This window comes from Neophocaena asiaeorientalis, unplaced genomic scaffold, assembly GCF_003031525.2.
Source record: "Neophocaena asiaeorientalis asiaeorientalis breed wild unplaced genomic scaffold, Neophocaena_asiaeorientalis_V1.1 scaffold251, whole genome shotgun sequence".
Taxonomy (NCBI): domain Eukaryota; kingdom Metazoa; phylum Chordata; class Mammalia; order Artiodactyla; family Phocoenidae; genus Neophocaena; species Neophocaena asiaeorientalis.
The window spans coordinates 3,310,267-3,327,898 of record NW_020173377.1 but is presented as its reverse complement, the minus strand read 5'-3'; the positions used below and the strand labels follow the sequence as shown (position 1 = coordinate 3,327,898).

The 17,632-nt window shown below is 42.4% G+C and overlaps 1 protein-coding gene across 1 annotated transcript in view; it reads right to left on the bottom strand.

The window, feature by feature from the left end:
* The window catches only part of CACNA2D3 (calcium voltage-gated channel auxiliary subunit alpha2delta 3), a 772,424-nt gene that overhangs the window by 66,924 nt on the left and 687,868 nt on the right, over positions 1–17,632 (bottom strand). Inside the window, exons 28-31 of the mRNA XM_024746438.1 lie at positions 15,730–15,791; positions 14,377–14,421; positions 7,983–8,045; positions 4,499–4,569 (exon numbers count right to left, since the gene is read on the bottom strand). Coding sequence (XP_024602206.1) covers positions 4,499–4,569; positions 7,983–8,045; positions 14,377–14,421; positions 15,730–15,791 — 241 coding nt within the window. The remainder of the gene's footprint in view (positions 1–4,498; positions 4,570–7,982; positions 8,046–14,376; positions 14,422–15,729; positions 15,792–17,632) is intronic.

The following is a 17,632-nucleotide window of genomic DNA, read 5'->3' as shown; positions in this document are numbered from 1 at the left end:
AAAAAAAAAAAAAAAAAAAAAAAAAAAAAGAAGCATAAATGCCTGGGCTCCGTCCCCAGACAAATCTAATATGAATCTCTTGGGGAACAGCTGGAGCATGGGTGTGTTTTAAGAGCTCTCCAGGGGTGCTAGCTGAGTCCAAGCCCACAGGCCCACGCCCAACACTATGACTGCTGTGCAGTAACTACCTTTTGGGGATCATTAGTGATTTAAAAAAGAAGAGAAGAAAATTAAAAAAAAAAAAGATTTCAGACATTTGGAGCTCTTATCCAAGAGCTAATCTTACCTCCTATTTGTAGTAGCTTTGCAATTTGCAAAGCATTTTCACTTCTCTTATTTCAGGTGATTCTCACAAAATCCCATCTCACCAAAATTCCTATTTTGGTGGCAAAGAAACTGAGGCCCAGAGAAACTGAGGAATCTGTCCACGGCCACGCAGTGGCCATTCTGAGGCTCAACCTGAAGTCTTCATATTTCAAGTCCAGTATATCAAAGAGGCCCTATCAGGAATCTTGGACTCTGCTATGACCAGCTATATATATTTTTTCTCACTTTTCCCTGGATATTTGACATTGAGTTCCATCACTGGGGGCAAGAAGGGGTGGTGAAATAAATGAATTAATGTATAATAAAAAATATTTTGAAACTAGATTTTCTCTTAGTATTGTGAGAAGGGCAAAGTCACTGCCAAGGCCAGCAAGGAGAGCCATGGACTGTGGCTTTTGAGAAATATGAATACAAGGCTTTTACTGGACACGAACTTGAGTTAAAAGAGAAAAGCAGCTAAAATGAAAAGCCCTAAATGAGTCAGGGCCACTTAGGGAGTCCATTTACTTTCCATGGTAAGAATAAAAAAGCATCTCAAGTCCTCTGTTTGAAACACAAAAAGCTGACCTGGAATATGGTATCTTATGAGAAAATATCTTATGGTATCTTATGAGAAAATATGTGAAGCCTGGGGACATGGCTTTGGTTTAAGAATTTATCAACTTCAGTTAAAAGAAATCTGGGTGATCTTATCACTCGGCTGGCCTCCATCCTGAAAGTTCTGTTTGCCCACATAAGTCACTGCTGGGCCAACATCCTCCTTGGCTATCCTTCACTTTGTCTCAAACAAAACTGAAGGAAGTTCCATGCACTACACAATGTTACTGTACATAGAACCAGGTAAAGGGGAGAGGCTAGAAAATTCTCCCTGTGCTTAGACTGCAGGATGTTTGAATCCAGCTCCGTTACACAGAGACAAGTTCTTAACCTTTCCAAGCCCCATTATTTCCATCTATCAAATAGGTATATATATACCCAGATCCAGCTTCATGGGCACGTGGCCTGTGTAACTGGACAGAACCCTGCACTTAGAAGGGCTGCGTGCTTTGTTTAATGCTCTGCTGTTGCCATCTTGAAACTCTCAATAATTTTTGAGCAAGGGGCACCACATTTTCATTTTGCACTGGTCCTGTTTATACCTGTCTCACAAGTTGTTGCAAAGGACTGCAAGAAGTAAGATCTGCAGTTGCAACCTAGGTCTGGTATGTGGTAGGTGCCCTGGGAAGGTAGCCACAGCTACCTTCATTATTTTCACATTGCTGAGGCTATTGGTATGTTATTTGGCCCTGGGCACTATGTCATCTGTAAGTTGGATGGACAGAGTCAAGTCAGAGACTCAGCCTAAGTGACCAAGAGTGACCACTTCACCTCTTAGATGGTTTGCACATGCTGCTGAAGAACTTTCTCAAAGCTCCCTCAAGTTGGTAATTTGTTCACACAAGTCAGTTCACACAAATTCCCTTCGTCCCACATGGCACTGTAGATGCACAAGTGGATGTTCTTTCCCTCTGACGGCACCTAAGTAGAATGGCCATCGGGTCACCAGGTAAGTGGCCAAAACAATCAAGTAAAGAGTCCATGCCAAGTAGGCAAGCATCGCCTTGCTTTAGAGAGAGAGGCAGTGACTATGGTCCACTGGAGAGAGAGAGATAAAAGGGAGGTTGATAAAGGGAGATGGTGTTCTTTACTTTGAGCTCTGTCTTTCTGAAGAAGATGGTTTGTAGGGCTCTTGTGTATGAAAGGCGTTTCTTTAGAAATGGGTGTAAGCAGACCAAATTAAGAAACTTTGTGCCAGGATGCACTGTCCAATATGCTGAGATGAGATGTCTGCTACATGAATGGATCCTGAGCTTTACCAGGGCTCAGCCATGTCACCAAAGCAACTTAACCTCTATGTATCCTGTGTTTGGGGGTGGGGTACAGTTTAACATGGTGCCTGACATCTGTCCCAGGGCACTGTTACTTTTGGCTGCATCCTTTCAGTGCTTCTGAAATACAGATCTGCTCTGAATAAAAGGACTGTCAACCATATTTTCTGAGTAAACATGCTGGAAAGGGCAAGGGCTTGAACGTCTGAGTTCCAGGAGGACCTCAGTACCCCAACACTGGATGGAGACCCCATCACCAGGTGTCATGGGAAGCCCATTGCGAAATGTGTGGATGTAAAATTTAAAAAAAAGCATCACCTGGTGCCAAGTAAAAAGCTAAGTCAAAGATCCACAACAACAAAAATCATAGCAGCAGCTAGCAATTACTGAGCCCTTAATATATGCCAGGCACCGTGTCAGAACTTTATGCTTATTATTATCTCATTAACTCTGACAGCAACCTTTGCAAGTAATTATTATCATCATCTTCATTTTCCACGTAAGGAAACCAAAGCTTGGGGAGGTAACATGACTTATTCTAAGTCATGCAGCTAGTAAATGTCAGAGCCTGGATTTGAACCCAATCCATCTGACTCCCAAACCCAAACTCTCATTGCTGTCCTGGCCTCATGAGGGGGCCTTTCAAAGAAGCCTAGGAGGTTTGTCAAGTAATTCCCAAATGACAACAGTTGCTGTTAAAATTTAGTAGAGAGTCCCAGCACTCCTCTTTTCTCAAATATGCTAGCTACTCTTGTGAAAGTTCTACATTCATGTCCACTATATTTCACCCACATTAAGGAGAAGTCTAGGAATTTAAAATTCTGCTACAACCTTTTTCTTTCTCCCACCAAACTGTTTGAAAGGAATATCTAAGAGGGAAGAGGAAAAAAAAAGTCATTTTGTTAAAAAAGTTGAAAAATATGCTTTCAAATGAGAAACATGTGTGTGCTCATTCGTCCTCTTTTGTCTCTCCCTACCCCCACCAAGTTGAAAACAAGCTAACACAATACAAATGTACATATCCACATAAAGATACAAGAAACCAGTGGTGCCCTGGATGGCAGACAGTCCAGCAGAGCAACCCGAGCCCAGCTCCAAGCCCAGTTTTCAAGCTTATGTACAATGACTCCTGGCAAAAAAAGGGAAAAAATGTACTTGAATTTTAAAGAGGGAATCGAGCAGGGGTGAACACTCAGGCAGGCTGGAGAGCAAGTGTGTCAGAGATTGCAGAAGTGCTGGAGTCATGCCATTTAAAAATATCATTTCTTGTTTCCTTGTTTCTGGCACAAACAAGCTACGGAATCTCAAAAATTGGGTCATCATTTTTGAATTCCCTGCTTTCAGCACAGCACTCAGTTGGTCTTATTGACTAGCTTAAAAGTCTGATTTCCTGAGCTAACACTTCCTGGCCATTCAGCTGCGGTGGGGGGGGCGGGTAATAAATTCGGGGGACTGTCTTTCCCACTGGCAACCAATGTGCAATAGTTCTCACAGGTGAGCCTAGGTCCATCCTTGCATTTCCTGATGTCATATATTTAACAGCATCATATATGTCCAGGAAAGCACCACTAATAGACCACCATTCTCCCTGGGAGGCCAAGGGAAGGGAGACAGGTTGACTCCTGGGGGGACAAAACTGGCCTCCTGATCTCGCAGGGTGATGATCTTTCTCATTGGCTTTGATGTTCCCAAAAGCGTGGCTGGCTTGCCCACGGGGGACACGGGGCTGTGAGGAAATCATCCTATACGAGCTTCACTTAGGGTCAACAAGAGCCCTCACAACTCAATGGAGTGGTCCCTACCACCAATTTTAGCAATTCTAGCAACAGATTTAAACTTACCTCCATCTGGGAGCAGGTTTTGTGAACTTTTTCATGATTTTCTAAAATTATATCGAGCCTCTAAACATCACTTCCCATCCCTGAGTTCCAGATTTCTAGCAAGCTGCCCCAGTTTGTCAGTGTGAGACAAGACACCCTCCTCCTCCTTTTGACCAGGTGAAAATGCTTCCTACTTCTCTGCAATCACTTGTTTCAGACCAACATAATCACCTCCCAGTGCAGGCTCTGACTTCAGGACCAGACTCTAATAAATGCTACGCTAAAGGAACAGGGAATGCATTGTGAGCTGAGTTTCTGAGACTCTTTAACACTCATGCAAAAGGCATCGAATTTCAGAAGATCTTCTGGAGCATGAACACAGTCATGGGGTCAAGTCTGGGCTTGCTTTATTTGACCTTGGTTTGTTTTATTTTATTTAGGCAAACTTTCTCGGGGGACGCAAGGAACCATAAAATCCCTTACCTTTTAAAGGAGCCCATTGTTAACAATTTGTTCATCACAGCTCCCTCCACCTCACCAAAAAAGTCTCCAGTCTGCAGGGAAGAAAAGAAGACCCATGAGGAAGTGTAGATAAATAATGTGCCCAAACACCAGAGAAGAAGTAAAAACGGACACACTCTGTGTCCTGGAGCTGACAGGGGCAAAGAGCAGGTTTTCAGGACTACTGTTACATAACAGCGGAAAAGGTCTTAATAGTCATGAGAAGTTATGGGATTACAGAGCAAACTAATAAGCAGATGTGAATATTCCAAATACATGGCAGGGGCGAGGGGGCGGGGTAAGGGTGACACTGCATAACACGTGCTGAGTGTTGTAATTAAAACACACATGCACACGTGTGCACACACATGCACACACGCATGCACCGTTACTCTTGGATGGAGGGAGTAGGCATTAATCTGCTCTCAATCCCTTGTGATTAAAACACTACTTCATACAGACAGAAACAGGCTGTGAAAGGGCTTCCTAAGCAGTAATAAAAAGAATTGTTTATAATTCCTAAATGACCTGTTTAGGGATATATAGCAGTCTTCTTCATTGGCTCTATAAATTTCCTACAGCAGAGAATATGTCCTTTCTCTAAATTACTTTCTGAGGAACATCCTCATTTTGTCCATAGGCAGTTAATATGTTGACCAAGAATGAAGCTGTCCGGCCCTGCGAAAAGAAGGCTTGGCCAATCAGACTTCCAATGGCCAACCCCAGCTCTGGGGCTGTCTTCAGGGCACTGGAGGCCTACCAGTCCTTCCCCAGCGCCAGGCTGATGCTCCTGCAAGTCCAGTTCTTGGTGCTGGCCGAGATTTGCCAACTCTGAATGGTGGAAGGAAGGATTAACATCCTCGGGCGTCCCTCCAGATTCCTGGAGCCACTATCATCAGCGTCCCAAGGGGGAGGGTGTATCCAATACAGCAGAACAGAGCTTGGAGCAACAGCCTTCCTCTGCCAACACCCTGGAAGGGGCCAGTGTAGATCAGTAGAGAACCCCCATCTGTACTGTGGGTGCTCTGAGGATTTATAGCTTATGTGGAGGTGGGTGGACGGCATTACACTCAGAGCCCAAATTATATAAATTCCATAGGCTTTGTATGATATTAACTAAATCCTGATTCCATTACAATGCAGTGACCTCAACAAGGCTCCTAGGAGTTTTCAGGCAGAAAGGCACATACAGACTTCGCCAAAAAGTCAGAAAAGAGAGGAGGAAAGAAGGAAATGACATTTTCACTGACTGAAGGTCAAGCATTGCCTTTTTCACTCCAGGGACACTTGAACATTTGGCAAACTCTGTGGGTATGTGCTGCCGCTGGGAGCAAGAAGGACATTTGCATTTCTTGTGTGTAAATATGCCAGTATCAATGGAACTGGTTGTAAGCTGAAGAAGAATTAGCCTAATTGGAGTACAGGAAACCAGACATCAAACAAGCTGAGGCAGGGTAGGCCCACAGGCTCCCTGGGCTATTCTATCCAGAAATGAAGCATGGATCAGGACCCACATGTAGTGGCCATGGCTTGGGAAAGGGTCACTATTTCAGTGGTTTACTTTGTTGGTTGGTCCAAGAATCACCACTGGAAGACATCATCATGTCCTTCCTCCCCCAGGATCAGGTTCCCACCCTCAGCCCTCCATGATTACGGCAGGATGACAGAGCTTCTCCTCACAGGGGACTGATTTGGTTTCTCACTCCTCCCAGACACATGGGTATATTACTATAGGCCTATGGCCGGTCCTGCTCCCAAGAGACTGGCCTTGTTTCATGGGATCACCTTTCCTATCCAATGTCCACCAACTGTCCAACATCCAGTGATGTCCAGCATCTGAGGAGACCGTGTATGCACAGCTTGAGTCTCAACTGTGTAACTGTCACCCACCAAAGGTGCATTTAAAATCTCACAACATGGGCTTCCCTGGTGGTGCAGTGGTTGAGAATCCGCCTGCCAGTGCAGGGGACATGGGTTCGATCCCTGGTCTGGGAAGATCCTGTATGTCGCGGAGCAGCTAAGCCCGTGTGCCACAACTACTGAGCCTGTGCTCTAGAGCCCACGAACCACAACTACTGAGCCCACGTGCCACAACTACTGAAGCCCGCGCCCCTAGAGCCCACGCTCTGCAACAAGAGAAGCCACCACAATGAGAAGCCCGCGCACCGCCACGAAGAGTAGCCCCCGCTCGCCACAACCGGAGAAAGCCCACACGCAGCAACGAAGACCCAACGCAGCCAGAAACAATAAATAAATAAAATAAAATAATAAAATAAATACATTGATAAAAAGAAAATCCCACAGTGTTCTCATAGATAAGAGGGGAAACTGAAGCACAGTTCCACATGTTACCTGGAGCCCGTGTTCACAAATTAACAAGCCATTGAGCTTAGATACTAAGGAGTCATGCTTAAAGGCAATTAATTTATTAGGCATTAATGGGTCTATGGCACCGTTGACTATTAAAATATTGTAAAAGATTTAAATGAGACTTCATTATAAAATGCTAGTATTCTCAAATATTAGAGTTAGAAGAAGCCTCTTCTAGTCAACCATCCTCCTTTTATAGAGCCCGCCAGGAGTCCCTGGCGGGTTAAGTGATGCACCCAAGATCCCAAAACTAGTTGAGGAAGAGAGCTTGCATCAGAAACCATCCGCCTCCACCTCTGGTGTTACTTTACTACACCACAGTGCTAAACTTGTCTGGATTTGACTTTCTTTTAACATGCTAATTTCATTTCTAATTGCAGAAAAAGTTGTCAGCCACCAAGTTTTAAAGGAGAAACCCGTGTTTCTCTATTACAATGTTATTGATTTTAACTCTTATTTTGATTTCCAAATATCAGCGGAGCTTTCTTTGCTGAGCGCCCTAGCTTGGTTTCTTTCCATCTCTCCCTCCTGCCCCTGTACTGCACACAGCTCAATCAAATGAAAAACATTCTTCCTCTATATGTGGATTCCTGTCCCCCTGTGTTGAGAACCCAAGTTAATCCTTGAGCTCAGATAACTAATTTTTAAAAAGTAAGAACCAGAAAGAAAGCCATAAAGAATAATTATGTTGGCATACATAAATACATACATATCTTTGTATGTATATATAAATTACATAAAGATAAAATATCAAAATATTAAAAGGAGGAAACCTCCTTAAAATTGCCCAAACTCTTTCAGGCACCTCCATGTCAAGGCAAAGAGTTCCATAAATTGAACATTTTATGAGTGAGGGAGCAGACCCTGGGCTCTGCACCCCTCCCCACCTCTCCTCTCCGGAGGTAAAATCTCTTTGGGGCCTGCTGAGAAGTAGGCTGTGACATTCTTAAAGGGATGGAAATAAGGTTTTATAATCTCCTGCTATTACCTCTTAAATACAGATCATGTCTCGAAGTTTCAACACCATAATTTGTTCCCCCAGACCCAAGCACAGTCTGGGATCCTTACTTTGAGTAGGTAGAAATTTCTCACTCACTTGTGTGTAGTCTTCAGACACCAGAATAAATCCATTATTGTCTATGAGGTAACAGTTCACAGTCTAGAAAATAAAAACACCACAGTTTCAACTTTGGGTTCTCAGACTGCTTTTACACGAAATGACATACTTCCAACCTGAGAGACACCTATTTTAGGCTGTTTTGGGAGAACTGGAAATGCCTGCTGGCTCTAGGAGTTAAGGCTATGGTTAAGCTAACCCCAGCATTTACTCTTCAAAACTAATTAACAAAAATAAAACACGAAGCAAGCCTTGAACATCCCAGATTAGGATAAAAAGAATATACATTTTAAAGTTATGCATTACAGTTTATCTTCCTTTTTAAAAATTTTTATGACCTGAATAATATTTCCCAGGAACAAAGTGTCCAGAGGCCCCTGAGCCTGTATTCATGGTGGTTGAAGTACAGTCTGTTTTGAAAGCAAAACGCCAGCACAATGCCATTACTTTAATGATGTATTAATGAAAACACCGTGTCAGCTCAGAAGACCATCAGGGGACCAGGTAATATTTTTTAATTTGTTCATAGACTTAGGCAGGAGGGAAGGGGCAGAACTTCTGTTAAAGGGTCCCCTCAGGCCTCCTAAAGGTTTTCAAACTGTGTTTTTAATTGGGAGTTGGATTTGGGGGCAGGGCTGTTAGCTTTTGGTAGCTCAGATTTATAAATTGTAGCAAGGTAAGCCCAAACCTCTGCTTCCCCCATGCTACTTTAATCTCAAGTGAATGATTTGCTACAGGCTAAGTCTTAATTACAGTGCTGTGGAGTTTAAATTTAAGGTTTAATTCCGTCCTTGATGTAACTCAGTTTCTATTTATTGCAGCTTTACATACCGACTGCAACATTTAATTTGTAACATATCTTTACCCTGAGCTAAATTCCCCTAGCTCCAGACCACTGCAGGGCTGGTGTTTTCTGGGACATTTACCTATCTGTGTAGTCGATTTTAGTGAGGCACAAAAGTATAGCAGTAAGTTAGTCAGAAAGATGCATCCTTTATTAGTAGGCAATGGTGGAGAATCGGCAGAAAACTAAAAGCCCTGCTAGCATCTTTCAGAAATGAGTCGGCTGCTTTGGTGAGCAAGCGTTTCTCTTGGTTATCCCAAGGGGCCAGATGAATGACTTGGTCACACTCTTGCTGTTCAAAGAAGCTCTTAGCTGCAAGGAGACTACTTTGTCCCTGGTGGTAGTCTTGACAAACGTTCTCCTTTTTTAGGACACAGCACTATGAAAGCACTCATAGAGTTCTGCTGTCCAATATGGCAGCCACGAGCTACATGCAGAGTTAAGCTTAATTTTAAGTTAATTGGGTCATATTAGACAAATCTATACCCTTGTTTATTTGAGGATCCTGATTGTCATTTTGCAGATATAGACCCTGATGCAAAGGGAGGTTAACCTCCTTTCAGTCATACATGTTGAGCATAGAAGTGGCCTCCATATTAAAATACTGACTCTCCAAAACCTTGCAATTGCATAGAGATCCAAAGTCATCATAACTCACCCTCTATCCCTAATTATAAAGTGAGTGCCTACTCAAACATCCCTAGCCAACTGGTATTGCTGCTATTAGACCTATATCTTTGGTCAATCTCTGTTCATCTAATGTTGTAAGTATTAGACAGTATAAAGCAAATAGATTATAAAATCAACTGAAATCTTCAGAAAGAGGCAATATTTCATGAAGTCCATGAAAGTGATATTGGAGATCAGCTCCAATCACACAGGAAGCTGTTGGCACATTAGTATCTGTCAGAAGTAACACATGAAGAAAGAAAACATCACCACAGATAACATGAAAGATGCTTCCGAAGAGAATGATTTCAAAAGCAAGGGACTAAGAGAAGCTCCTGGGGAAACTGATCAAACTCCACTACATTTGACCTTCCTTGTGATCACTCTGAGAAAATCAAATATAAAGTGAAGGATTCTACATTGTGATTTTTATAATTTTATCAGAAATATTATACTCCCTACTCCCAAGCCAAATGTGTCCTTTGTTTATAGAATTAGAGTATGACTGCAATTATAATTTAAATTTGTTAAATAAAATAAATGTATTTTCACCATTTCCACTTTATTTAGAGACAAAGCTTCAACGAAATGTTTCATTATTTGCCATTAATGTTTGTTTCTTTCCCCACCCTCATTTCTTGGAAATGAGGACCTCTGTGCTCCTTATAATGGCCAGCACTGGGTGGAATTAAGGTTGGATTGGCCATTAGGAGACTCACTTCTCAGGTATCCACCTTTGCTCCTACTCTCTTCTGGTGTGGAAGGCACAGAGGGGAAAGTAAGAAACGGATATTGCCAACACCGTGATTGACAAATCACTGAGAAAATCACAGGATGCTGTGTCATTGATGTAGAACTGGGTCCCTTAATCTGAAAGGTGTCATTCAGTTTTCATTATAGACAATATTGCTATGTTAGGGATATTTAGTCTCTGTAAAGACTTCATAAACAGACCTTCCTTGATTAAATTATCGGGAAGTATGGTGGAATGGAGTAAGGCCACTGGAGTAAAGCGAGCAGGGTACTGGGTTATGAAACAGGACAGAATTAGCCAGATTCCAGTCTGATAAATTGTTTTCTCTGTCTCTTTACAATAAATAGCCAATCACCTGCTCCATACTCCCTCCTCCAGTAAAAGTAAATAGAAGAGATACTTTCTCAGCTTTCCCTCACTATGCTACTTCTGCCCCAAATTAGATACTATGCTACTTTGTATCTCTATGCTACTTTCTACTATGCTACTTTGTATCTCTCAGAAGGAGTCTGCCCAGAGCCCTGTCCCAAGGGTAGACTGACAGGCTGAAGGGCTTGGGGAAACCAGGAGCTCTAAGTTTTGACAGATATTGTAAGCAACCACTCCACAGCCACCTGTGACAAAACATGTAAAGATGAGGTTGTTTGAAAAATGCAGAGACAAAGACAGAGTGGGTGAGAGAAGTTGTCTTTTTTTAAAAAGGTATCTTTCTTCAACTACTTGATGACTCAATATTGCTCAGAGAAGTCCTATTCCAGGCCACAAAGGCAGGTCAGGTAGATATCTGAGGTTTAGAGCCCCAAACCAGATGATGGGAATTGGGCAGTCACAGATAGAAAGGAAAGCTGTGGAGAAAGTGTACTTGGGGGTGAGAAACACAGCACCATGCCTGTGTTACCTGGAAGGTTACCTGTGTTACCTGAGGCTAAGACACTAGCTTGAGAATCAGAGACTTTGACACTTGCTATCAGTGTGACCTTGAGCAAAGCCTTTTAACACTCCCAGTCTCAGTTTCCTTATCTGAATGATGGAGACAGCAACAACTATTTCAGAGGAGTGGTGAGAAGATTAAGTAGGCCAGTGAGTACAAACTGCTGAGCACAGAGCAAGGTGCATCGTGAGTACCTGAAGGACTTGTGCTTGTGTCTATTCAGCATATGATGTTTATTGGTTACCTACTGTGTGCCCTCTTTATAAGTACCCTACTGCTGCAAATTGAGTTTCTCAGAAAGGGAAGTTGTTACATAGTTTATAGCAAGAGGCTGGGGAGGCAAGTCAGCTGATAAGCGTGTGCACTCATCTCCCCTACTAACCAGTTGGCTTCTGGAGGACAGGGGCTATTTCTGACTCTGCTTCCCATTGACTCCCCGGGTGTTGGAGGTACCAGGCACATAAGGAGGGCTCAGTAAACGTGTCTTGAAGGAATGAGTGAGTGTGTGAGAGGCTGCCTCTTAGGTTCTGAAGTTAACGTTCGCCTTGGGTGGAATGGAGCTCCTTAAAGTCGTCAGTCAGGCCCATGGCCAGGCGCTCCATGAAGATGTATCTACAAGCCAGGAAGACATCTGGCCATACCGACTCCACCCACTGGCCCAGGGCACTCTAGCCAAGGCCCAGGGAGGCCATTGTTGGGAGAGACAGAGGGGCTGGAGTGGATCCAAGGCAAAGCATGTCTGATAAGTCTGTGGGAGTTGGGCCAGGTCTTCAGTACAGAGGAGAAGCCAGAAGCATGTGAACTTAATGAGCCCCCACAGCTGTTTTTAATGGGGACCCGATCACTCGAGGGCAGTTCGGGGAGTGGAGGGACATGGCCTCAAAGACTTAATTAAAAGCTATGAAAGGGGAATGACACGTGGAAAGAGTCTGCTGAAAGGATGGAAAGGGGCCTGGCTTTTCCATTTAAAACGATGTCAACCGCTTGCCTGAAGCCAAAATTTAGAGTCAAAATGGGAAATGGATGATAGTTTCAAAGTGCAAAATGAGCATCAGATCAAGTTTAGCAATCCAGCAAATTCCATGCTTAATTTTCAAAGTGTGTGAACTTTTAAAATGGTATTTGAATGGGGGTCCATCCCAATGGCTGCTAAAGGAGATCATTAGTAGTGAGGAAGGCATGCCCAAGTGGAAACTGTCATTGCCCAAAGTGTATATGTGGTTGCCGTCTGAGGTTTTAGGTTCAGGTGAGCCACTACTCTAAGGGAAGAACACTTCTGCAGACGTTTTTGTTTGATAGCTAATGTTTACTGAGTGCTTACCATTCGCCAGGAGCTGTGCTATACAGTTTTCATATATTATCTCATTCATCTTCATCATTACTCTGTGAGGTAGGTGTTTCTACCCCCATTGTATAGTTGAGGAAACAAAGGCAAGGCTTATTACTGTCAGAGTCACAGTTTGAAGCTATTCTAACTCCACAGCCTATACCTTTAACCACTATGCTAGACCACCTGTGAAATCAGTTACTGAACAACTAATATATATTGTGTATTTTGAAGTCTAAGTGGGATCCATTTCCACTTATTTCTATATATGAGAATGCACAGAGGCAGTGTGGGTTGTAGGAACACTGCCTCTAACTTTATTCACCAAATTATTCAACCAAATATTCATCCATCCATCCAACCAATCAACTAGAAACCAATCAATCAACCAACCCAACTATCCAAAACACCATCAATCACACTAGCCAACCAACCATCCATCCAGTCACCCAACTAACCAACCGTCCTCAGTTCCTTTACCACAAATAGGGATTAGTAATTGTACAAGTAAAGGGCTTAACATAGGGCCTTGTGACACTGGTTAATCAATATTATTGTTGAGCTGAGTTGTCTTGAGCTGAACACTCCAGTAAGACAATTAATGCCTCAAAGACAGAGGAGAGGTTTGAAGCCACTTGATTATCCTATGAATGGCATCCCCAAACTTACTGAAAGGGTGTTGATCATAAAACATCATAGGGTACTCTTTCCTACAGGAAAATTATTTTCGATCTGATGTTCAGGAAAAATTGGGGTTTTGCTGAAAAGCTGATTGATTAGTTTTTACTCTTTGGATAGTAACTCATACAGCAATTATGTTTTTTTTTAAACTGGCAGCCAGATCTTCGGGGACTGAGCATTTTGTACTTTAGCTTCACCCTGGACTCCCTTTTATATTTCTCTACTTGTCTTTGCTTCACCTACTTTTTGGAAATATACTTCTAATCTATGTTCTCTGAGTTAGAATTACGTTTGGTTAGGATTTCTTTAATCCCTGTGGTAACCAGAAGGAATATGAATGTGTGATCATTTATAAGTTCCAGTTTATGTATTGACTAATGGTTTGGCTGACTCAGAGAGAGGAAGGCCGCCTAAGCCAAAGTGAAAGGCCACTTCACACCTGCTTGATCCAAAATGTGGGGCAGAAGATACATGGGATTGGATGCTGTAAAAACTTAAATCTGATGGACAGACTTAGGACAGTGGTAATCTTTTTTCTTCTATTGCTCATGTGTGGAATTCAAATTCCTCCTCCCAAGATTGAGGGAGAGGAAGAGAGATAAAGAGAAAGAAAGGAGGGAGGGAAAGGGAGTTGTAGGAGGGAAGCATTATGCTAGAATGCAACATTCTGAGTTTTCAACTCTTAGATTTTTGGCTTATTACATGAAATTAAGCAAGTCATTTTATTTCTCTGATCCTCAGTTTCTCCCTCTGCAAAACGGGTCATATATTCCTATCCATTTCATTGGGTAGTTAAGAAGATGAAAAGAGGTACCACATGGGGAGAAAACTTTTAGAGTTGTAATATGAGTTTCAAATGGCAGTAATTTGTATCATTTTTTATAAAATGCCAAAGTCCCAGTAGTGCTGTTCGTGGGACATTTATATCACATTTCTCCAGCTCTCATAAACTATCTGATTGGGAGAAGAAAGAAAAAGAAAGAAACAAAGCAAATGTCCTTGGGTTTTTGGAGATTGGTCCAGAGCAATCTGTTAGACCTGGCTCTGTGAGACATTCCCCCTGTGAGAAAACACCCTTAGTCATCCAGCCACTCCACCACCACCCGCCTCCGCCCCTGCCACCCCCAACTTGATTAGGGCAGACACAGGGCCAGGAGGCCATCATACCTCATCATCACAGCTGATAGAGCATTTGCCATCCAGAGAGGCGCACTGTGGGGTGAGGGGGAAACAAAAGGAAACGTGTCATTTGGACACACCAGCGTCTGCTATGACTGCCACTTAGTTACTCAAGGACAGCCTATCAAAGTCCTAGCCTGTTATGTAAATTTCATCCAAATTTCATCCAAAGGGAATGTACTCTCTAGGATGAGTACCAGCTCTAAACAGTAATATAAAAGACAATTTGGGGACTTCCCGGTGGCACAGTGGTTAAGAATCTGCCTGCCAATACAGTGAACATGGGTTCAAGCCCTGGTCCAGGAAGATCCCACATGCCCCAGAGCAACTAAGCCCGTGCGCCACAACCACCAAGCCTGCATTCTAGAGCCCATGAGCCACAACTGCTGAGCCCACGTGCCACAACTACTGAAGTCCATGTGCCTAGAGCCCGTGCTCCGCAACAAGAGAAGCCACTGCAATGAGAAGCCAGCAAGCTCACGGCAATTAGAGGAAGCTCGCGCAACAAAGACCCAACGCAGCCAAAAATAAATAAATTTATTTTTAAAAAAAGACAATATTGGGGTAACAGGGCCCTTTTTCATTTTAATTTATGTTGTCCATTTTAATTTATGCTTCATTCAATATTGATGTCTTTTTAAGACCTCAAATCTTTGAGTAACAAGAAATATAATTATGTACTCATTTAATTTTAAATTAACCCCCAGTGACTTTTTTTTAAAACTCCTGTCTGTGTTCTTGGTACATAGTTTCGTAAAGTATCTTCATTTAAGAAATGATATACCATTTCAACATTTAGAATTGGACAGATGGAGGCAAATTATGTGTTGCCATTTCTGCTGAATTACTGAACAAATACCACTGAGATTACTTAGTACAGAATGTATAGTGCAAGTAAAGAATGTTCCCAGATTATCCAAGGCAGAGAAGCCCTTGGCCAAAGAAGGCATGCTTAGTCTAACCTAGTTATGCAAAAGCCTTCAAAAGAGATTCACAAATAAGTAATTGGGCACCACAAGATTAAAAGAAGGTCACTATGAAAATCTGCAAAAGTCCCCAATACTTAGAAGAAATGCTTCTCTTTTAGAAGGTCACTCACTAGTTTGATCTCACAATTACAACTGTTTTCAGGAGCAAATTCCCTGCTTTCCCAGCATGTGGTGTCTAACACGCTGTCAGCCCTTTACTTTGCAGTGAAATGAAAGGTAATCTGAGCAGCCCAGCAGTTCATCTTACAAATATTCATCGGAAATCTGGCACTTTTAGGCTCCGGGTACTCAAATGTGAACACCTGTATAATAACAGTGTCGCTAATGCTTCAACATGCTGATTATAACTTACCTGTCTGCTGGCAGTCCAGAACTTCCTTTGGAAAAATTCAAGTTTCATCTGAATGCCTACAGCTTGGACAAATTATAAATAAAACATGGCATTAGAGATCTCTTTACACAATTATTTAAGATTATCATTGAAAATTATCTGTCAAGGTAAGATGCTGATGTCAGCATATCAGATAAGAGCACTTAAAAACTAAATTTACAGGGAAGCATACAACTGAAACATTTTATCTTTCAGGTAAGGAATTTTCAAGGTTACCTGTACTCATAGAACTCTTGACAGAACAAACTGAGCACACTGCAGATGGCTCTTTGGAGAGATGTTACTTGAGTGTTTCTAAAATTCATATACTTGTGGTCACCACCCTCCCCAGCACAGCTGAAAACAGGAATGGAAATAAGAAGGATATTCAGAAGATCACGCTTTCTTCAGGGTTCCCATTTCTGTTATCATTGCATGAACTTGCATGCCTAAAATGTGTACTCTGCATATATTTTTGAGATATGAAACTTGAAAAGTACTTGTCCTGAGGCTGGTGTTTGGAAGCAAGTCACTCAGCCATGATGTGACTTTGTTGAACTGTCCCCCAGCATCCACATCTCAGTGATCTTCTCTCCCCAGGAACTCTGGTGGAATTATATAGTTCTTTGCTTGTCTGTGGAAAGTTCCCTAAGGCAACAGTGAATGCTACTTCTAGTAAGAGAAATGTGCAGAAATGGAAGAGGTTAAGAAAGTGATTTGAAACTCTGGGAAGAAGAATTCGGTGGAACCTCAGAACTAGGCAATGAACAAGCTCAGAGTATTTCTCTCTATGAAGTCAAGACAAAGTAACTCTTGAAACCATTTTCGAAAGTACTCAAGTCAGGGAAAAAAGCTCGTCAGATGGTGAGAAAACTTTAGAGGAGATGGAAAGAAAGAATGAGACTCTGTGCTGGAAACACTGCACTCCCCAAGGGACACCATTTAGCCCTGGGCGGTTTTGCAAACTTCAGTCCATTGCACACAACTTCCCCAATTTTTGCCATATCCTTATACCACCAGTATTGTTGTTTATCTTTCCACATGTTTTTTCTTTTGCTGAAATACCTACAGTAACTTCAATCTACATAATAATACCTATCAAAAGAGATACACAATTACCAAAAAAACAACAACAACAACAACAAAGAAAAACCAAGTTCACTCATATACTTTTACGTGGCCACCATGTTAGATGCCCCCCACCAACTCCCACCTTGGGTAAACATTCTTCTGCTGGCTTCTGGAACTTGAAGATTTATGAAGGTCTTGGGCTGTTACCCTTATAAGTTCCAAGTGCATTTCTACTTCCTAAACAAATTGTTGGAGCAAGACCTGAGAGTCAAAATTAACTGGGATATGTACACTTAGAGAGACTCATCCTCTATCTTTGCACTTAGAATGTCAGACTCTAGGGTAAGAGTAGAGCTAAGCATGGCTGTAACATGCAGAATGGAAGACTCTGAAATGCACCATTTCAGCACTCTGGGTTCATCCCGCTTTGCCCAAAGTGTCTTCCATCTTCCGGAGCACAAGCTCCCCAGGGACAGGGACATGTTGTTGCTCCCCACTGGATCCCTGCCTCCAGCAAGGTGCCAAGCACACAGATGACTCACTGGTAAATGATTGCTTTTTTAGAAAAACTGTTCAGGTGATAGTATAGTCAGTAGATGGATGGATGGATAGATAGATAAACATCAGTGTGAATTATAATCATACCTGAATAAAGGTTTTTCAGTGGCAGTTCTCAACACATTAGAACCATCTGGGGGACTTCAAAAACACATTCTGATGCCTGGTACCTTCCCCCTCCACACTAAGACCATCTAAATCAGAATTTCTGGGAGTGGAGCCTAGGCATGGGTATGTTTAAAAAGCACCTCAGGTG